At 36.9% G+C, this 23,559-nt stretch overlaps 1 protein-coding gene across 1 annotated transcript in view; it reads left to right on the forward strand.

Moving 5' to 3' along the window:
• Positions 1-2,200: 2,200 nt before the first annotated feature.
• The window catches only part of SLC26A7 (solute carrier family 26 member 7), a 68,401-nt gene continuing 47,042 nt past the window's right edge, over positions 2,201-23,559 (forward strand). Inside the window, exons 1-4 of the mRNA XM_039706370.1 lie at positions 2,201-2,262; positions 2,441-2,738; positions 16,443-16,553; positions 20,208-20,380. Coding sequence (XP_039562304.1) covers positions 2,546-2,738; positions 16,443-16,553; positions 20,208-20,380 — 477 coding nt within the window. The 5' untranslated portion in view covers positions 2,201-2,262; positions 2,441-2,545. The remainder of the gene's footprint in view (positions 2,263-2,440; positions 2,739-16,442; positions 16,554-20,207; positions 20,381-23,559) is intronic.

The following is a 23,559-nucleotide window of genomic DNA, read 5'->3' on the forward strand; positions in this document are numbered from 1 at the left end:
TACTTGTATTCTAATTTTTGACTTACAGTAATTATCTTTTTAGCTTTGTACATAAAAATTCTGCTAGAATTATATTTTTATGCATTTCCAGAACAAACAACTATGTAATCACTCGAAGATAGTTTTTACTTATATGAGATTATCAAAAAAGCTAATTATGAAGCATCTAATATTACAAAAGTGTGTGTGAATACATTGACTTAAATGGACAAAACTGAAGCTTTCTTATGCTTATCTTTTAGTGTTCCAGAAAAAGAAGTTTTATTCACTTGTTTCAGAGCAAGAGAGGGTCTCATAGTCCTGATAGTTCAGGTATATCATGATACAATTCAACCTATGAAAAGCCTGCATAATGTGGGAGTGTACAGACTAAAGATTTACAACAGCTGATGGGAAAAAGTTTAAACATTGTGTGTGTGACACAATGTGTTTCCACTAGGATACTGAAGTGTTCTAGGAAAGTGGAGGCGATTTTATGTTTCTTTAGGATTCAAAGGTTGTAATATTTTGTAGTGAGGCTATACTTGTGAGTATAGTGTATTTTGTAGTGAGGTTAGCTTGTTATACATATCCATCAGTTATGTTAGCTTGTTATACCTATATATCAGTTTTCCCTTAAAAATGTTGATTTCTCTGCAGGTTTGTAACTGAAATGTTGCTCTGTGTCATAGGTAACTAGGAGTATTTATTAATTTCAGAGTAAGAATGAAGAATGTATTTCAATAGTGATGGCATCATCAACTTCAGATTTATGGATAATGCAGTTTTTTACTTATAAAAAAATTGTTGGGGTAAAACAAAGTTTCCACAATGGAATGTGGAAATGGATGTTTGCACTCATGCATGCACACATTTACAGAGAGATACCATCCTTTGTGGTTGGTGGGGGACAAAATCTGTTGATAATGGAAATCCTAGGTGTTCAGATACCAGTCTGGGATTGATGAAAACTTGTCCAGTTTAACTGACTCTGCAATTAGGAGGTGGGAAAATCTCAATTACAGACTTTTTCAAACATTGTCATATCAATATGCACATGCATATTTATGTGTAGAAATGTATTTTGATTTTTATTTCATGGTTGTTATAGTTAGAGGTACTGAACATTTCATCAAAACTAAGCAGCACCTGACTGCTGACTAGCTCTCACTGTAGTTGTGAGGATTCCTGTCCACTTCTGACTATTGAAAGAAGGAAAAAATTTGTGTTGCGAACACTTGGCAGACATAAATGCCTCAGTTATGAAATCCTTGAACTGCACTTTCAAGTTAAAAAAAACCCAAAGAAAACAAGAAAGAATTGATGCTCAGAGGTTTATTCTAATGAACAGAAGTAAGATTACCTATCTTTAAAAAGTGTATGTTGTTAATGGGTGGGCAGGGCAAAGAATAAATATGCCAGGAATAGTTATAAGTAAGGGTCTGTTTTATGCTAAGAAATTCTTTCTTTCTCTTCCTTTTTTCTTTTTATCTTTGCAATGCTATGGGGCACAGTTCTGGACATCAACTGAGTGTCACTCTGTAGAATGAACTGAACTACAGAAAACTTAGAGGAAAGCTTACTGTGTCCTTGCTCCATATCAGTCAAGGCATTTAAATGCCTGAACATTTAAAGCTCTTCTATGCCCTTATCACTTGTGTCTGGGCACTTTGTATCGTACACAAGGTGCATGATGTTATTACAAGAACAAATGTTACTAAGTGAACTGAACTGTCTGTGCTGGGAGAGCCTTTATTGAATGGACAGCCAAGAGCAGAAAGGACTAGCTTTGAACAAGAATGATTCTTACAAGAATTTTTGGCACTGCCCATGTGAAGCTGATACCTCGCAGTCCCTCACTGCACTTGGAGCTTGTTACTCTGGAGTTTGAGGTTTCAGCCTACAGAGAGATTCTGTGTATGTTTCTGGTAGGACTTATTGCTACCTGATGTTCTGCATTTGCTACATAAATAAGCCTTTTGTGTCATTTAGAAGACAAAATGCTGATGGAGTAAGACAAGTCTTCTAGCACGAGCTTTACTGAGGTCTTAATGCCTTCCTCCTGTGGCCAGAAAAGCTCCCCCAGGAGAGACAGGCTGCTCTCCCGGTCTTGGCAGGGAGATGCCTGCTCTGCTGGGCACTTCTTGCTCAGATTAGCATAGCCCAGCCTATATCACACACACACACCCAGTAATACCTCATTTTGCCACTGGAATGAGGCCAAAAGCACAAGCATTACAGGGATATAAAGCGGGAAGTTACTGGAAAGAATCACAAACTAACGTGAGACTAGACCAAATTTTTGCAAACAGCAGAAAATGTGATCTTTGCTGTAGACAGTTCTTGCATTTAATATAGTTGTTTATGTGATTGAAGCACTTAATAAGTGTTTTCGTTGAGTATAGCTACAGAACAGCTGCAGAAATCTAAGTGCTTCTGTTCATTTTTTTTTTCTTTGTAGTTTGGAACTGAAAAATCTCAGAAGAAAACTGGACACTGACAGAGATCGGGGTGATTCCTCAACTGTGCACTCTCCTGACAGAGGCACTGCTTTTGTGGGGTAGGAATGATGACAAGGGCAAAAAGGAAAAGAAGTACAGTCTGGAGGAAGATCCAGGCTGTTCGCTTTGAAGATATCAAAGCCTGGTGTATGAGAAGGCTGCCTATCTTGAAATGGGTGCCTGTCTACAACTGGAAGGAAAATTTGGCTCCTGATACTGTTTCTGGGATGATGCTAGCCATCCAACAGGTGACTCAAGGTACAGTTAACTCATTTTAAGTTAATATTTTAAGTTTGTCTGGTCATATCTGATGTTGATTGAATCTAAACAATACAAGGAAAAAGATATAGTCTTAACTCATTCATAGGGTGGATGTGCAAATGTGGATAGAAATGCATTGTGATATTGTGGCTAATTTCTGTAGAACTTTACTATTTATCCTTTGACAAATTTTCAAACATTTAATATGGAAGGTGAGAGAGCAGTAACTCTATTCATACAGGATATGGTTATATACAATGTTTTATCAATTAAATGACCACCTTTTTCTCTATTTCACATGGAAAACAAAATCTAACTCAATGATAATTGCACTATGAAATATGCTGTTCTGGAATAAACACATGCATGATACTATTACATGTAAAATTCCAAAACACAGCAGGAAGAGTTCACAACTTTCTGTGCCTAAAGAGTGTTCCTGCCAGAGACATTATCCAGGGAGAGGATCTGTGGCATCCATAGCTTGTGTGCTGATTTAATGCTGTATTGCATTACCTACCACACCTCTTTTCAAGCAGCAATACAAAGTAGGGGTGGAGCTAGACTCCATTTTACAGCTAAAAAAAAAAAAAAAATAAAGGAAGAAAACAAAGGCAGGAAAAAGGAGAAGCTTCCCAACCCTGCACAATGACCTGCAGAAACTTTAAGTTCCAGTCATCTTGCTTAGCAAAGTGATTGCTACAAGGAAATAAATGCTTTTGTCAGTTTTTGATGTGTCTTTGATAGTGTCACCTTCTTATGACAATCTCTTATATTTGGCTCAGACAAATCACAGCTTCTTGGACTCAGATGGACTTTAACTCCTTCCTTCATGTGAATGACATCTATTGTTTCCTAACAGCCTTCCACATTAAGTGTGCTTAAGTATCATTCCTGTTGTTAAACACTCCTTTAATTGAATTATGCTGGAACTTGAAACAACTGATTTGTATAAGTATTTGTGCTTTTAAAGTAATTAAGAACATCTGCATTGGCATGATTTAACTTAAGGAGCCTTAATACTGTAACTCTGCAAGTATCTAATTTCCCTGGTATGTGTGTATACAACAATTGTAATTAAAATGCTGCTAACAACAGTATGTTGAAATTAAAAAAAAATACTATATTAAGCAAAGAGCATTTCTGCAGTTCTGGTAGTTTTAGCCAGGACTTTAATGTTTGACTCTTGTACCAAGAAGTTGTTGACTGTAACAGATAAATCTATGAAGATACAGTGAACACAGAAAATACAGGCTTGTATTTTCCGGAGTCTTTATAAGTACTCTAGAAACAATTTTATCCTTATTTTATGCTATCTAAAAAGAAATACTTTGAAACTCCTGATCTGTTTTTTTGGTTTTTTTTTCTTTCTCTGCTTGCTGCTTCTCAAGATTTTGGAATGATTTTAGGGGATGAAATAGGAAGAGAGTTGGAGACAAAAGCATTTCATTATGTTTGTGGTGCTTTAATTTAAATGCAAATATAAGCTCTTTCTCTAGTGTTGTAAGCATTCCAGTTATCAGAACTATCCTAATATTTTCACTGGAAGACTTATGGATGAAAAGAAGTTCCATTTGTTATGTAGCACAAAGCAAAAAACCCCAAATTTTGGGAGGTCTTATTGTGACTGTTTTCTTCCACCCACAAGATAAACCAAGAAATTTTGTAATGCAATGCAAGGCAGAAATTCCAATAATAGTAGAAAAAAGGGTAATTGGTGATAATTTACATGTTGAGCACAGTGTCAACCTCAGCAACGGGTTTTAACAAATCAGAGTATAAGGAAATAAACCTGAGTAATGGAAGTATTTGGAAAAATGTACAGTTGTATTCATAAGCAACAGTTTTCAGAGTGATGAAAGCTGCAAACTCCAGGGTAGAAAGCAGCCCAGTAGCTTGAGAATAGTTAAGAAAGGCCTTCTAAATGAGCTGTGTTTTTCACTATTTCCTTCTGTGGGATTTCTTACTCATCTGATATTGGTCATATTCAGACTATTCAGGTTGGCAACTGCTCTGATCTGGTGTCATGTGTTTGTATTCTCACTTGTAATCTAAATATTAGATTTAACTGATTTCTCTTTGTATTGTAATGAAGAAGAAAGTCACAGTCCTTACTGTGTCATAGTGAAAGCAACAAAACTGGGCTGGGGAAGAGGAGACTGAGGGGTGTAGCAAGATGGAAAGTAAAGGCTTGGAATTATCATAATGTGCTGCTGGGCATTTGTGATGAAAGAGTCATTGCTGAAACCAAGTAGTCATTCTGAAAATATTCTATAGTTGTTTCATTGCCTGCTGAAAATAATAAATAAATATAAATTCAGGAGTCCCAAAATTCTTCTTTCTTTATCTATTGAGACAATACTTGTGTTTTCTTTGTATGTATTTCCTAGTTTTAGATTCCTTTATCTACTTGTACAGAATATGGAGAAAGAAATGTCAAAGATAATGATGTTTCTAAAATTTTAATGAAAATATCACATAGGAAAAAGATCCTACAAGTTCTAATAAAAAAAAAAGAAAAGAAAACAAACAAACAACCTTTTCAAATACACCAATTGGCACAAAGGTCCAGCTGGACTTGCACAGTATGTTTCTAAAATTTTAATGAAAAAAAGCTTTTCAAATACACCAATTGGCACAAAGGTCCAGCTGGACTTGCACAGTCTCAGACTGCGAAGTCAGTCAGCCAGAAGTCAAAACCAGTAAAAGAAATCAGGCTTCATCAGTTCCAGCTATTTAATATTAGTTCCAAGTGTAATTTAATAATGCTGACATAGAATCCTTATTCTTACTTTGATACATAAGGTTGAAAAAATAATCTTTGAATCTAAAATGAACATCATGAGGCAGGCTTGAAGTTTGCTATATACTGTAATAGGAAGTTAAGAAATTTGAGCTTTTATGTTTTGGTAATCATGAAATAATTTGTCTCAAAAAACTTCTCAAAACTCTGTTGTTGATAGACTAGAGCAAAATGTCTCTAAATTAACAAAATAAATCTCTAAATTTCTTGTTGGATTAGCATTCATTGCCCTCTTCCCTTTCCCTTTAAAACTTATTAATACCCCATCAACAGTCATTCTATGAAGATGTCTCATAACTGCCTTCTTTTTCCTTTCCAAATTGAAATCATGCTAATAAAACAAAGGGTCTGCTGTGCAGGTAAGTAGTTCTCAGCAAGCTGCTTCTGTGTTCTAGTTGATCAGAGTTAATGAACACTAAGTTGTTTCACTGGTCAATGAAGACTTAATTGATCAGAGTTAATGAACACTAAGTTGTTAGAGAGCATCCTAAGGAGGGTAACAAGGATGATGAAGGGCCCTAAAGGAAAGCCAAATGAGGAGCAGCAGAGGTCACATAGTTTGTTCAGCCTGGAGGAGACTGAGGGAAAACATCAACTCTCATGAGAGGCGGTAAAAAGGCAGGCACTGATCTATTCTCTCTGGTGACCAGCGACAGGACTTGAGGAAACTGAGTCAGGAGGGGTTTAGGTTGGATATCAGGAAAAGGTTCTTCACCCAGAGGGTGTCTGGGCACTGGAACAGGCTCCCCAGGGAACTGGTCACAGCACCAAACCTGACGGAGTTCAAGAAACATTTGGACAATGCTCTCAGGCACATGGTGTGACTCTTGGGTTGTCCTGAGCAGGACCAGGAGTTGGGCTCGATGATCTTTATAGATCCCTCCCAACTTAGTTTATTCTGTGATTCTGTGCTTGTGAGAGGTGGTGAATGACTGTATTTGCATCCTTTTTTCTTTTCTTTCATTCACTTATTAAATTGTCTGTCTTGACTGAAAAGTTTTCCCACTTGTGCTTTTCTGATTCTCTCTTGCATCCGATTCTATGCTTGTGAGAGGTGGTGAATGACTGCATTTACATCACTTTTTTTCTTTTCTTTCATTCACTTATTAAGTTGTCCATCTTGACTGAAAAGTTTTCCCACTTGTGCTTTTCTGATTCTCTCTTGCATCCTTTGAGGAGGAGTGAGTGGCTGGCTGGGTAAACTGCTGGCTGGAATCAGCCCACCACAGGCGTGATTCACCTGACTAAATCTAACCATCTGCTTTGTTAAGACTGATTAATTAATTATGTTAATAAGATTTCCTCTGAGTGTAACAGGGATGGGCTCAGGTGTAGACACTGATGAGGCAGACATCAAAGTTTAGGTGTCTCAACCATTATATCCATGTCATTGTGGGTAATAAAAAAATAAACAGTTTATGTTTAACAGTTTATGGTTAAAGGCAGGTCTTACTGTTTTCTGTTCTGTAATTCATCCACTGACCTGTCACAATAGAATTATTTATAGGTTTTTTGTGTGACATGGTCACCCCATACTCATGTAAGAAAAAATACTTTGATCAGCCTGGGTCTGAATTTTTCTTGGTTTCCTTACATGATAAAATTAAGATGCATTATGATGCAGTCTTTCCATGTAGCTAAATCTCATTAAACTGTCATCATGTTTTTTCTGTAGCCTTCTGAACATGTGCTACAGTCCCATCTTATCTCTTCAGAATGCATCTGCTTAGCTTGTTTTCACAGTGGTAACTTTTATTGCACCAAGCAAATGATTCATCTTTACTTTCAAGACCTTTCATAGGTGATCTTTCCTGACATTATTTATTCATTACCAAGCTCTTGATCCATCTACTATTAATCCACTTTGCTATCCTTCTCATGCAGTCTTGTCTTTTCAAACAAACAACTTTTTGCCTCAGGATTTAAATTTTGCAGTGGATATTTGTTGGTAGTCATACCTCAGTATTTTGCTACATAGAATGTGGGGTTTGAGGTTTGTTTTTTGCTTGTTTTGCTGCTTGTTTTTCCCTGGGCAGAATTGTGCACATTGCTCACAAAGGCTGGCATATAGAAACCATGTAGCTAGTACCATGACCCATCAGCTTCCCTGAATGTCCCTGAATGCAACAGAAATAAAGCCAAATTTGTCTGAAAAAGTTTATAAAAGAGATCCTCTGTCATGCAGACGAGTCCATTGCCAGAGGAATTATTACCCAAGTTAGTCTGCTTGAATATTTTATTTTTTGAATATATATTTTAGTGTATGTAACTTATTTATGTTCTCTATACAGGTAGGGGACACAAATGTGTCTGAAGCAGTTTGGTCATGAAATGCTGTAAAATTAAGTGCTCTGCATAACAGCTGAAGTTGTTTTACTCTTTCTGGATGTAAATTCCTAATGTAGGTACCTAACTTCAGACAATGTCAACCCTTCTCTCAGGCTTCTTCCAAGATCTCTCTTGAAGTTTTGATAATTATAAACTTCATCTTCAAGCTATTAATGACCAGACAGTCTCCTGCTTACACAAATATACGACTTAAATATTTCTCTTTTTTTTGTAATTTTCTGGGTGATGATAATACTTATACCCTGCACTTTTAATTTTAACAATTTAGAGCTCCTTACACTGACCAGTAATAGAAAAGTTTATGGGTAGGGAAACTAGACACAGAAAAATGCTTTTGCTTGAAACAGAGAAATTACTTATGCAATACTACACTGAGCATTTATGGTGCAAAGAACTCAGGTTTCAGTAGTTTGCTACTGATATGCATGTCTAACACTGCAACTGAGTTAAATCCCTCCAAAAACCCCAAACTTACAAGTGCTTTTACAGCCTTTAAAAAAATAAATGCAAAATAAAGACATGGTACTTTCTACTGAAGCATTTGGTGTGAATGGAAGCCTCAGTGCAAAATTAGAACTTTGACTCAGTTTCCTGAAGGATGATGACTTTTCCGTGAGGGAAATGGTCAAGCACATGGATATATAACTGATATCAAACAGAGAAAATGAAACACATCCAGGTTGAAGGCTGAGATAGGTAATTGCCATCTCAGGATTCTGAAAAACAAGGTAAGTGTCATTGTGGATCTGGTAACACCTACCCTAGATGATTCTGTCACATTTGGAATGATATTCTATGATTGATAGTGAGTATAGTGTTGTACCCCAGTTACAAGTCTGTACTGCAGATGAGGCACTGGACCAGATGCAACCCATAGTGTTTTATTTCTCTTTAGTAATAATAATAATAATAATAATGAAAATACAAATCCATGTAGAGCAATAAAGGATACCAGAGCGATGGAGTCAGCTATGCAATTCTGAAGCAAGGCTCAAGGACAGATGGTGGGTTTTACTTCAGATTTATGTATGGATTCTAAAGACAAATCTGCTGCTGGTCTCAGTTAGAGGTAGTTTTAATGGTGTGTTGGAAAATAATTAGCTTATTAAAAAAAAAAGGCTGCTGCATGAATTGGGAGGTGCAAAGAAACTGATGACCACTGGCAGTGCTGTCTGTTGATCCATTATCACAAATATAGTGTGTCATTTTGGTTGCCTCTGTTCATAGAAGATGATGTCAGTAGAAGAAAAGGCTAGGAGAAGGAGTAGAAAAGCAGAGATTATATTTGAGAGAAAAATGGCTCAGACAGGTTAATTAAAACATGAGAAAGTTTTTTCTTTATCAGGAAAGACATTCAAATTAAAAGAGTTGCAGAGAGTTGAGAAATGAAAATAAAGTAACTTGAATCTGTTTAGATCAAAAATTGGAAGTAGTTCTAAAAATATTATATTTAATTATTGGGTTCAGAAGATGGATCTCCTTATCACATAATTCCAATCATGGATGTGCTAAATGACAAGCAATTGTGTTTGGCTGTCATAAGGGGGAGCAGACCACAAGGGAAGGTCTTCACAATTTTATGCTCCCCTTCAATTTTATGCTGTCTTTGGAGCTGTTGCTAAAAAAAAAAAAAAGAAAAAAAAAAGCAAAGTTGGGAACTTCTGTATATATATGAAAAAGTTAAGAGAAATATGTGGGAGTTTCAGATGAAAACACTGTCACTCTATTTCTGATTCAGTCTTTGCTTGCTAAGTTTGTGGAACCATAAACATTTTTCTGTTTCTTTTCAAATAAATATTTTTCTGTATATTACATTGCATGTACTCAATAGCTGCCCACTGGAAGCACGAGGGTGTAAGATCTGGACTTGCAAACTTACCAGATTGCAATGACGTCAGTGTTTGTAGTTTAAAAAAAAAATATTTTTTTGTAGGCAGCTAGTACAGGGATATGCTTAATGTAGAATTTATATACAGTATTATACATTTACTGCCTTTCCTGTGACCTATCATGAACAAGAAATGCTTTGGCTCAAGAGGATTTTGGTGGGCTGTTTTTTTGGAGGGTGGAGGGCCCTTGAGACATATTTCCTCTAAAAGTTAAATATGTAGATGGCATCTGATTAAATCAGTATTGTTATTTCTGCCAACTTCTTTTCTTTTTCATTCTTCAAGCCCAATAATAACTCACTGAGTCTTGGTGTGGTTTGTATGTTTTAATTAAACTTAATTTAATCTGGAGCTGGATTTATTGCTGAACAACTAATTCCTTAACACTGGCTGGAGACCCTGACATTAAAAAAAATTAACTATACTGCCTTCCTGCATTCCAGAACTGGTGCCCAGTGTTTTGGAAGGCATAATGCCAAGAACTTATATAATTTTTTTTCTTAGGTTTTCATAGAGGAACTCCAGCTGTGTCTTCTCAAGGGTGATAGTTGCTGGGGCTCTGATCATAAATGTAGACATAAATATACTCTAAGCTGACTAACTGGAGCTAATAATTTTATTAAGGGGTAAAGCTGCCTTGTAAATATACATCTGGTTTACAAATAACGTGTGTAGATGAAATAGAATAGGCACATTTGGAAACAGAGCCAGAAAAAGTCCTACAGCCAGAAAAACCCTCTCCAATGTATTGGAGAATCCATGATTTCTGGAAGAGTGTCCAGTTGAACTCTGTTATAGTTCTCTCATGCAAAAAATAATGATGTAAGCAGAATATGAAATTTAACATGTTAGTGAGAAAATGTGGGACAGCGTTTCACACTTTACAGCTCTCCAGTGGAGCAGCACGGCACTTAGGCTGCTGTGCATGCAATATTTTCTTTCTAATGTCTATAAAAATTCCTCCAAGTTACACATGTGCTAATGCAGACCTGTCTAACTGACTGCTAAAATGTGAATTCAGCTTCTGGATGACCTCTGACTCCCTTGGGGCCTCCTGTCCAGGTGCACTCTGGTGTGCATACGCTGCATGCCCAGATGAGCTGTGCTTTGGGGTGCCTGAGCACCATGGACAGAGACTGAGCAACCCAGGAAACTTTGATCCTTGAAGGAAGAAATGACACCATACATAATCTTCCAGATAGAAAACTGCTGGTGTTCAGATCCTTGGCCACTGATTTGCCAAAATGGATGCCCTTTTCCTGGATTTCAGCAAGTCCAGTTCATCTGGATTAAGGTCTGTAATCACTCACGACAGATTTTTTTTTTCTCCACAGCATTGATGCTTTTCGGAAGATTACCTGCCTGCCAGAAACTTCTGAAGGCTTCATTCTCTGTTTATTCTTACTGAAATACAGAGATGTTTACCTATAATCCTCTTTCAAAATCCTTCTTTGTTTAGTCTGTAATCACTCATGACAGGTTTTTTTTTTCTCCACAGCGTTGATGTTTTTCAGATTACCTGGCTGCCAGAAACTTCTGAAGGCTCTGTTTATTCTTACTGAAACACAGAGATGTTTACCTATAATCCTCTTTCAAAATCCTTCTTTGTTTCTGGATGTGACCAAATTCTTCATGTATTATGGCTGGCTAGTAGATAATAGCTCATAGAACTCACTGCGAAACAGTTTATAAAATCTTTGTGGTGTTCAGATTTTGTGTCAAATTTATCCTAAAAGGGTCTTAACGTTTCATCTCAGATTGTCTGTCAAGAATGATAGCTTTTTTTGAGGTGTTCTATTAAAAGAAAGGAAAACACTAGAAACTTTTTCGTGTTCTGTTTTGTGTGTCTGATCATTGTTCAAGCTGTCTTGAACACTGAAATCATGCCGTGCACTTATTTCTTCCACCATAATCTTGCATATTTTCCTTTTGAACATTAAGATACAAATGTCAGTACATGGAGATCTGTAAAGTGGCAGAATAGCAGTGTTTTCTCAAATCTACCTGTGATGTGGTTGTCAGATGATACATTGGGAGAGCTTCAGAATCTGTGAAATGCTGTGAATTCAGGTGCTATGGCTAACACAGCTGTTTCATTTTGAAACATCCTGCCTCTCTCACCAGGCTGAAGGAGACAGCTGCATGGGAAGGACCTGCACTGAAGGATCCTTCAAAAAAGAGGAGTGTTGCCAAATAAGCATTGTGGTCTCTGAAAGATTTATGGTTAATTTTTGAGGGACTGTCCTTCCATTTTGTCTTTAAAATCTTAATTTTTTCTCAGGCTTTGAATGACAGAAGAACCAAGGAATGATTTTAAGCTCTTGGTACTTTGTCACTAAATAAGTGACACAGAAGGTACAATCACGGGACTGTCCTTCTATTTTGTCTTTACATTCTTCATTTGTCTCAGGCTTTGAATGACAGAACCAAGGAATGATTTTAAGCTCTTGGTACTTTGTCACTAAATAAGTGACACAGAAGGTACAATCAAGTTGTGCAGCCCCAGCAAATGTGCAGTGCATTGAGAGAACTGATACTGAGCTGCCCAGTTTTTGGAGGTTAATGATATTATTACCAAAAGATCATTTTGTGTTAAGACCTTTTACAAAGCCATTGTCAAAGAACCCTCCAGAACTAGGAGGTTTGTGTAGAAAAACTGTTATGAAATATAATATTAATATTTTCCTGTGGTGGAAAAAAAATTCTTGTTTTTTTTTTTTTAAATTTTTATTTTTATTGCTTTTATAAAGTTATAAAGCCATTGTCAAAGAACCCTCCAGAACTAGGAGGTTTGTGTAGAAAAACTGTTATGAAATATAATATTAATATTTTCCTGTGGTGGAAAAAAAATTCTTGTTTTTTTTTTTTTAAATTTTTATTTTTATTTTTTTATATTCAATAGAAGTTGGCTATCTAGAGTTAGAGCTAGAAAATAAAGCCTGGGATATGTGTCATTGGTTGTCTGATTTGTTAGTTCTCCAGGAAGTATTGATAGGAGATTAATTAAACATGTGTCAGTTCTACATTTTAGGGCATCCTCAGAAAATACCCTTCTTACTACATCATAGAGCTTTGTGAGAAGATGGAGAAGAAATGGAGAAATTATATTTTTCTGAAGCATTAGAGAGTGCCCACAACTGCAGATAGCATTTTTGAGTGGGATAAGATGAATTAGTGTAATTTAGGGTTCCATAAACCTGGGGTCTGACCATCTTCGTGTAGTCAGACTTAAGAGTAAAAGGTTACAATTACAGACAGTTATTTGAATATACACTCTATCAGAAAAACTTAAAATATATATATAGCTTTTTACAGTAAATATTAAATGATACTAATGTTGTTACTCCTCAAATTAATTATAGGCTTAATATTTTCCTGCTTCTTAGTTTAATTTCTGGTTTGCACCTAGTATTTCCAAAAGACATGGTAGAGTTTTCCTCAGAACAGATGTTTGTATCATGAGCATATTTCCAGATACAGAGAACTGTTAACTAGTTGACTATACTCTGGTGATTCATAGCTCTTCCAATGGAAAATATTTTTTTATTGCTGTAGTTTTGGCACTAATCTAATTAGCAGAAACTTCCAACTCAAACTGAGACCTTTCTCCTGCGGTAGGAGATGGCCTTGTTTCTCTTCGTATCAAGTTTGTTGTTTTGCAGTTACCTGCATTGACACTGAGTGTTAAACATCTCTTGCTTTTCAGCCTGATGTGCCAGAGGACTGTTAAGCACCTGGTGCTAGTCACAGGTCATGGTTTTCAGTGAAAGTGTCCCACAATGTTATCTTATGATAAGGAGGTAGTTAAAACAAACAATATTAATGTTCTGTATCTGAACTTACTGTTCAATATTTGTTTGCATTTCTTTTCATGGTATTTATATTCTTATATGAAAACCTTAATGTCACTGCCATGGGGGCTTCTCCATATTACCAGTGAAGATTATGTGAGATCCTTACTTTATGATCTATTTTCTTTAAGTATTACTCTATGGAATGAAAAAAAAAAAAAGAAAATAATGTTTCCTGTCTTTTGACAGGAAAGTTCTTGAGCAAACAGAATGCATTGCAGTGAAGTTTAATATGAAAATTAATGAAATAAACTTAAATATACTACTGATTACATCTTGAAAAGTATTTGAACCTTTAGAACATTTTATGCCTAATAAGAAAACCTGAAGTCTTTAGTGATTCTATTTTATACTGCCTCTCTGTTCTTACACACTTCAGAAAGTGCTACACATGCTTCAGTAATGGGAGTAAAAACTTAACAAACAGAGCCAGGGCTCAAGTAGTTTTAGCTCTGGCCTGATTGTCACGACCTCACTATGAAAAAGAATGACACACTGCTTCTAGAAACTTAATACAAAAGAATGTGAAAGGTCTAGGCATGAAATGGAGGAAAACAAGGGCAAAATTTAAGATCAAGTTATCTGCTTGTAAACAAGTGATATTTATCAGCAGCAGGTAATCTGGATTTACAACCACAACCAGTATTACCAGCCTCTTCCCAAAAACCTTCTAAAGTATATATCTGGCTCAACATTCAGTATTGAAGCTTGTGTATTTCCATTATGCTTGTCCACACAGACAGGTCACTTCATTTCAATTATGTTGTTATAATTAAGTTAAAACTGAAATTATATTGATTTTTCTGATTCATTCACTTTTTGGAGAGTCAAATAATTAGCCTAGCATAATGCTTTGTTGCAAGGCTGGAATATGTGTGCGAGTAGTATTCAACTAGAAAATTAATTCCAAATTTTCTCCTTCTGTTTGGTTTTGTTCATGTTCAAAATGGTTATAATGGAAGAGCTTTCCAGTGTTACACAAGCTTTAAAAATTTCTTTCTCCTATTCTCTATTTCCCCTCCTCCTCCATGTATAATTTTATCTGGATTGGGTCATGTAGTTCTCTCCTGTGCTGTTTTTATTCTCCTCAGGCACACCCTTCTGTGTTGCTCTTGGTTCAGAATCTTCTTTTACTTCTATTGATCATGTGAACATGGACGTTGCACTCCAATTTCAAAGAGCTTTCTGGCTTATGATAACGCTCTGCTAAAAGAAAAATGCAGAAGTGACTATCAGCAGATGCACTCATTATAAGGCTGAAGAGCAACCAAGTCCATTTCTATTTAAAAGAAGTTTAAAACTAAACACATTTTTAAATATCTCTTCTCCAAGTCATAACTGATGGTGCTACTTTGCTGAGCACAATGTGGATGAAAATGATCCATGTAGGATTCACCTCAGCAAAATCTTCACTGTGAGCTTTTTCTACGAACGGATGAACTTCTTCACAGAGAACTTGACACTTCTGTATTTTCTTGCCTCTCCCCCACAATGTGCACTTTGTTACAGACTCAAATGAAAATGTAAGAAGGAGATTTTGAATAAAAAATGTTCAGAATTGACTGAAAACCCATAAGCAAAGACATTCTTTGGCACTCTCCAAAGTTCCATAACACCAACATTTCAGGTGAATAATGCTTTCTGGAGCAGTTAGGAAGGCTTGTTGAAAACAATGAATCCTACAGGTTTAGTTTTCTTTGGGGTTTCACACGTACACTGAAGGCAACTCCATTCCACAGATCGGAATCTCCTGTGTCACAGACCACACGTGGTCATTCTCCCAGTGCACACACCTCTGCCCTAGGCTGGTGAGTACACTCAGGTGGAAGATGGGCTTCAGAAAGACACCTTGCGTGTTACACAGGCCAGTCCTTCCAGACTGCATGGTGAGGTATTCACCAAAATTTATGGAGCAACTGTGCAAGCCGAGTTCTCCTGCTGTTAGTGTCCAGAAGTAAGAGCTGTGAGATGGCCGTATGTGGAGCCTGCTGATCTGAAGCAGGTCTGGGGAGTCTCCTTCTGATGACTTGCAAGAAGCCAGTGCAGTCTGACTTGCTGTATCTTGAGTTGAAAAGCAATCAAATATGCTGCTTTGCAGGAATGTTTCTACTGAAATATGAGTTCCTGTCCAAGACTTTCTAAGAAAAGGATGGATGCTGTCCTCTATAGCTAAGCAATGAAGGTATTCAGTAAGTCTATAAAGTTAAACCTGAACAAATTCTGTTCATTCTCCATCTCAACATGAAAGTCAAATGCTATCTGTTTCTGAACTGACAGCCTTACATGATGAAAGAAATGTTAATATGTAAAGGCTTATAAGACCCAGGCACCTAAAAAATGATGAACTCTAGAATATTTTTTGTTTAAGAAATTAGGAGAACGCAGACTGAAGGGGCTCCAACCAAACCAAAATTACAGGTTTTGAAATATTTGTAAATAATAACCATCCCACTGCCTGGAGACCGCCTGGCAGTCTCAAACCCACATTTGTGAGGGTGGGGATGAAACATTGCTGCCTCGTCCTGTGAGGGCTGGCTATTAAAGGAGGCTTGGAACCATTAATGGAGACAACTTGGAAACATGGTAGGATATGTGGATTTTGATGATGAAATCAAAAACCTTCCACAGTTATTTCTGATCCTTATTGTACAGTAGTTCACTTACACTCCAAGTTTTAATAAAGGGAGGTGAGTTTTTTCCTGCTCTTAATAAAATTGTAGACATTGCCTCATAAAAATAAAAAACAACAAAGCAAACAGAACAGTTTTACCTTTGTACCTTTGAAGTAATTCTCTTTAATTTTCTACAGGACTAGCCTTTGCTGTTCTGTCTTCAGTCCACCCAGTTTTTGGTTTATATGGATCTTTTTTCCCTGCCATTATTTATGCCATATTTGGAATGGGACGTCACGTTGCAACAGGTAAGTGTCTGTGTGCTGAAGTAGTTTTCAAAAATAAAGAACCAGATACTGAAATTTATTCTTGTTTAAAGGTCAACGGAAGGAAAATTACCTATGATTAAACAGAAATAAGATGTTTTGTGCTTCTCTTTACAACTGTTTTTTGTCAGTTCAAGCACTTTAAAGAGCCTCATTAAGAATATCTTGGAGTTACTCCTGCCATTATAATTTAATATTACACTGACACTTCCTTTGTAAATGTAATTTTGTAAGAGCTTTTTGTATTTTAACTTTGCTTTAGAAATCTGCTTCAGGCTAAGAGTTTAACACAGGGCTCTGCCAACAAGATGTATGTAAATGGAAATGAAAAAGGTTTGACTGCCTCTTAAACCATAGAAAACACAAATTACTTCTCACCTGTCTAAAACGCAAATCCTGCATTTCTCAGGAAAAGAAAACCAAAAACTGCTTTCTGAGCCCATTACCTGCTATTGTATTAAAGGCAGAGATTCTCCCAATAAGGACTCTTACCCTCTTGTAGAGTAGTTGGGTAGATAGGGAAAGATTCTGCCTGGCTAATCTGCTGGTAGTTATGAGTTACTTGTTTACCCTCAGCAGAGCCTCAGCAGCTGAAGAACTGAATGGCTTTGTGCTCCTAATAGGTTGATGAATGCTCTATTTCTGAGCCCAAATAAATCTGATTATAGAGGGCAGCTGGAAATAATACTCATTAGATTGAACCACAAATCTTTTGCTGTGTAGAAGTGGGCACTCAATGGCCCCTGAAGTTTGAAAGAAGGGTGAGAAAGGTGCAGCAGCAGACAGCATGGCTGGGTAAAGGGAAGCAGCCCTTGTGGCTGCCAGAAGATTTAAGCAGGGAGGAGGTATCCCTTCCTTGATGAGGAGAAAATCTCCTGAAAGGACAAACGATGGTTCTGGGTAATCGCACTCAGAATGAACTATGCAGAGTCTGATTGCACAAGTGTATGCACGTTCTACTAAGAAGTTAGCAACACATTTCGAGCACCCTTTTTGATCAAAAATATTCAGGTACATTACAAAAAAAAAATGCAATTCTGAACAGCTATAAATTTTCTTAGAGAAAAAGGAAAGTTGAAAGTTTGCTTTCTATAGATGTACAGAGAGTATTTGAGCCTTTTGATGTCCAAAAAAGATCTGTATATGTGTTAGTGTCCCAATGCTGTAATGTTGTAATGATTGTATTCAACTCATGTTAAAAAGGAAGCCTTCCAAGAAAAGGTGAAAATTTAGAATCTGGAAAATAAATCTTACTCTTCAATAGAGATAGATTAAAACTTCAGCTTATATAAAAAAGCTGTTTCAAAACAAAAACAAAAACAAAAAAGATTAGAAGTGTATATTCAGAAATTTGTTGGTATATGATTATTAGTAAGACAAGAACCCATCATATGTAGGAAAGATAGGTAAGCATCTGGTATGCTGTTAAGTCTGATGTTTTATCCATGGGAGGGAATAGTGTTCAGAGAATGCCTTGCTGAGTTCCACAGGTTCATGTCTGCAGATTTCTGCATGGTCCTCGGTGTGGAAACTCTTTCCATTCATAATTCTATTTTGAAATTTAATCTCAATCAAAAAAAAAAAAAAAGTAACAAAAGAGTTTTCTTGCACATATGTATTTTTTAAAATTAATAAATTTGCATGACATACATTGTTGAATTTTTCAGAAGGAAGGTCTCATGCACTTGTTCCCTCAGCCTCAGTTAAGGCATCGTGGTGTGTAGCTGAGTGTAGAGGAGCCATACTGCCTGCCTCAACTGCTCCATAATTCCTTGTGGACATTAGAGAAAACCTCTTCACTTACCAGAATTTTCTGCAAGATGTGTGATGCTCTCCATATGTACACAAGCTGTAAAAGTGTTCTTTGTTAGTGAAGGCAGTCATGTTAGTAAGAAATGGAAAATCCATCAATGGCCCTGCTCAGTTAACTTTTCTCCACTTGAAATGCCTCTTCTTTGAAAAGGCTGATCTACTTGAAGAGTCTTCTCACCTGAGCAATAAACACGTACAACTTTTCTTGAGTTTTGTTAACATAACTGATTTTGAGCCATCCTCTGAGACAGTTTTATCTGCCGTAAACAACACATATACGTCTCTGATTTAAGATAGAATTTCATGTCAGAATTTCATGTTTTCAAATTTAATTTTATGCAAACATCTTACAAACATAGAATGGCCAGGTTTGGAAAGAACCTTAAAGGTCTTCTAGTTTCAGCCCCTCTGCCGTGGTCAGGGACACCTTCCACTAGGTCAAGTTGCTCAGAGCCCCATCCAGCCTGGCCTCAAACGCTTCCAGCAATGGGGCCAAAAAAGCTATGTATAATCAGAACTTGTTGGAGAGGAGTTAATGTGACTTCCATAAAGGAAAATCCTACCTCACTACCATCTAGACTACTGTATGAATGTCAACAAGTGCATGGAGAAGGGATATACTTTGAATATGAGATAACATAATGGTCAAACAACTACTGATAAGGTTCCACACCAAAGGTTACTAAAGAAACTAAGTTGTCCTTGTGATAGAAGAAAAGTCCTTTTATTAATTATTAGCAGGTTGAAAGATATGAAGCAAAAGGCTGGACCTCATGGTCATTTTTCAGTGGTGGTATCCCTGGTGGGTTCCTGAGGAATTCATGCTGTGAGCTTTACTCTGTGAAGGCCAAGGTGAGGGCAGGACTGTGTACACCAGGTCCTGCAGCAGTAGAAAAAAGGCAAGTTCAGAGAGAAATTATTTTAAAATACTTTTAAAGTCTAGATTAAAGAAAACAATACAGCAGATGCTGAAGTTCTGCAACCTGCTCTCAGAGGACACTGTGCAAGGAGAAATTAGAGGCAGGTTCAGACAAACTTTTGTCAAATTCACAAATGCTAGTCCACAAACAAAATCAAAAAAGCCAGCTAAGGAAGTACTTCTCTAACACAACAGCTCTGGATGCTGACAATAAGGGCAACGGCCCACAGAAAATGGCCAGGCTTGTGTGCTTTCCCCAGGTAACACATCTGACTATCACAGCTGGAGGCTGAGTACTGGGCAAGATGGGCCATTGCTCTGACATAGCAAGATATTCTTATGGTCTAATAGCTCTGCATGTTTGTGTCTTTTAATGTTGAATTGTCATGCATCTATCTTTGTGTCATTAAATGTGCTTTACCTCTGTCAGCAAATAAATGTTTTTTTCATAGTTTGCCTCCATTTATTAGAGTGCTAGGTACTATTTCATGGGCTAGGTACTGTATATATAGTGTGAATTAATTGCCCTAGAAATTTGAATGGTGAACACTTGGGATTCTCAAGCTGCTTGACAAATAGCTGCTTGATCACATCCAAGGTGAGTTAAAAGCATTTCTGATAACTTGAAGTCATTGTAAATTGTTGTATTTGAATCTCTTTTGTAAACCTGTCTTAACAAATGTGCTAAAAAAATTACATTTAATTTGCCTGTATAAATGGTATTTTATGGGAAGAAATGTGTATTACATAGAAAAACTACCTTAAAATTATTCTTATGATGACAGGAATGTAAAAAATGGCACTTTTACTTATAATGGCCATTTTGAAAAAGAGACCATGAGTGATGAGTACAGACAGATATACAATTATTGGTGATTAATAATGATTGGTGGCTTTTTTTACAGGAACTTTTGCTTTAACTTCCTTAATATCTGCCAATGCAGTTGAGCGTCTTGTTCCTTCAGTCAGAACTAATTTCACTGCAAACAATAATTCAGGAATTTTGGGTTTGTCAGAATTTGAAATGCAGAGGATTGGAGTTTCAGCAGCAGTTTCATTTCTAGGAGGAATCATTCAGGTTGGTAGTGATCACATTTTCTGTATGCTACTGATGTACTGCCTTTGCTACAGCTATGACATTTATAATAGTTTTTACATCTCTCTGAGAAAAACTAATGAAAACATCTGCTTCAATGGTCATAAATGATGAAATTAATGCACTTTAAGAATTTGCTATTCCTTTGTTGAGATGTAGTAATTATCTGTACACATTCTCCCAGTGTTTTATAATATGAAGCAAAACCAGCTTCAGTCAGCTTTACCATAATACTCACTTGCAGTTGGTGTCCCTTTTCCTTCTTCAGAAACAAACATGAATCAGCTCCTGGTAAGCACTGACATATTCCTGAGGCTTTCTGTTGCCCTTGGCTTGAAAAGCAATGCTGTACAATATCCAATAATTAAAAACAGTAGGGAAAGTTTTAAATTCTCTTTAGAGTTCACACACCCATCATTAAAGTGGAATAGTAAAACAGATGTCTTCAAATGATTCTCTAAAATTTATTTAAATTATCAGAGGTCTTTTAAATTTCTTTTTTTTTCTTATTCTGGCTAAAAGGGCCAAGTTTCTTTATCCATTGCCAGTTGCTTAGGTCTTCAATGAAGGCTTCCCTCTTTCCTTGTAAATATTAAAATAGAAGTAATGTGCCAGCATGTGACATTGCAGCACCTCCTAGGTGTCTGGGCTCCTGAAACAAGCCCAGATCTCTCCACTTGGTGCTTTGGTTCCCTATCCCATGCAGAGGATGGGCAAAGGGGCCCAGAATGAGATCTCCAGTAGCCTATGTGCTTGGCAGGAACTGGGGAGTGTACTTATGTTAGTCAGTAGGAAATATCAAGAAGCATTGTTATTTCTGCGTGTACTTATAATTCTTTTATTGGTTTATGACGAGGATTCTTTTATTGGATTATAACTTGGGGTGGGAGCATGAGGGACAGCCTACAGACAACACAGAGAGCAGAGCTGATGCAGATTGTGCCTGGCTGTGCACGTGCTGTGCCAATGTGCAGCCCAGCACTGCATCTTATGCAGGGTGCTTGCCACAGCAGAGCATGAATGGAGCTCTTCATGGAGGAGTCCTGTGCCCACAGCTTGGAAAGCTCCCGCATCATCCCCAGAGAGGCCAAAATGCCTCATGTGGGAAGCTGGTGCCTGCATTCATTTGATGTAACTTCAAAATCCAATGCAGAAATTATTTTGCTCGGTGGCTGCAGAATCCCGTTAGGTGTGCGAGTCCTCCAGACCTCTTACTCTTTCATCCTGAAAAGTTCTGGTTTTTCATATGCCTTCCACTGCATTGGCTGATTTATCTCAGTCTATGTCCTGTTTAACCCTGACTGGAATGAGAAGAACTGGTAAATCCTGTCTGCATCTTCATAGAGTTCAGGCAGGGAACTGTGCCACGTGCACGGGCTCCTCTCCCAGGTCAATGTCACTTGCATTAGAATCATACTAACACAGCTGGTTCTCACCATGCTGCCACTCATCCTTTATGTGAGTTTAATGGTTGGTGGCCACAGTAAAACACTTATTTGCTAAAGAAGTGCTCGAAGCTACTAATACTGCAATAAGTAGATGAAATTCCTGATCAAGGCTCAGATTAAACTTTGCCATCTTCCCAGGTGCTGTTAAGTGTGGGAATCCATTTCTCATCAAGATTCCAGTCTCCCAATTAAGAGCTGCTGCAAACCCCAGATGAGGTGACAGGGCACATCTTGCTCTTAATGGAGAGCTAAATCAGCCACCTTCTTCTATTTATCAGATTAGATTAGAAATTAACTAATACCCTGAAACTAATGTATGCTCTGGGACAAGAAGAATTGTATGATGCATTTTGAGCCAAGAGCTTTTCATTGAAGACATCCTGAAATACAAGCAGAAGTTGTATTTTCTGTATAGTTGGTATCTGGGATGGTACTGCTCTGTGAAGGGAGCAGACCTGGGTTATGTTATCTACTATAAGACTTTAATTTTTCTGAAAAACAGTCAAAATGGAGTTCTATAAATCAGCCACTATTTGCACAAAAACAACAGATGCTGTGACTAATCCCTACCTTGGGCATCCTCCAGACAAAGGATGAAAAGTCCTTGCCAAAACAGCTCTTTCCTTCTTGGAAAGAGTAGGTAAAGAGCTGTACACCGTTGGCCTAAAAAGCAATTTGATGCTATTTTTCCGGTAGCCTGGCTAAGTACTCCAATCAGCAAATAATGTTAAAATAAAAGGGAAAACAAAATAGTGAGTAATGGAGGGAAGGCGGGGGAAGGGGGAGATGTTTTTGAGGTGAACTGCTGTTGGCTAGTTTGTGTTTATTGCAGACCACAACTGTGCATTTCTGTGTGAGCCAAACTCTGAGCAGGCTCTGTGAGTTTCAGTGCCATCTAGACATGACATAAATTAGCACTGTTTTCTGATCAGAAGACAAGAATAGGTACAGATTGTCACAACTGAAATTTGGGGCTTAGCTGCTTAAATTTTTCTCAAAGTAATAAATTTCAGAGTGCTAAACTACTTCTGAAATCTAATGTTTGAGGAAGTGTTCATAAAAGAGAACGGATATTTAGTTATATTAAGAGGCATTCTGATGAAGATAAAATAGTATTAAAATAGAAAATAAGTAAACATTATATAAAAACTGTAATTACCCAAACCATTTAATATAACACATTCATTATTTCATTTTAAAAAGCAGAATGGAAGGCATAATGAATATTTTTTATGTTTGTCTATCTGCTACTCTATAAAGATAAACAGGGCATGGAAAACAAATCAAACTAATAGAAATCTTCCCTGATATCCAATACCTCGGAGGTATTGATGGGGAGAGAAAATGATGGAACATAGCAGACATCTTTGGAGTAATTTTGTAATTAAAATTGGACGCTGCCTTTATAACATTAAAAAAAATCCTGAAAAGAGCTTTTGGGTAGGATTTTTTTCCCTATTAATATATGTGCAAGAATGTTTGCATAAATATATGTGTCTCTAAAATAATCTCAGCATACTAAACTGAAATTCAATATTAAAATTTGCTGAATAAATAAAGTCCCTTACAGATCAAACTGAGGAAAAAAAATACCCTAGGAAAAAACCTTAATTCTCTTAAGACCATGGTGTTATAGACTTCAGTTGGGCTATTTTTCTGTAAGGGAGAAATAGCTGCTTATTGCATTCCAGTCTTGTAACATTTTTATTAGAA

Source organism: Passer montanus, unplaced genomic scaffold, assembly GCF_014805655.1.
Source record: "Passer montanus isolate IOZ18808 unplaced genomic scaffold, ASM1480565v1 scaffold19, whole genome shotgun sequence".
Classification (NCBI taxonomy): Eukaryota; Metazoa; Chordata; class Aves; order Passeriformes; family Passeridae; genus Passer; species Passer montanus.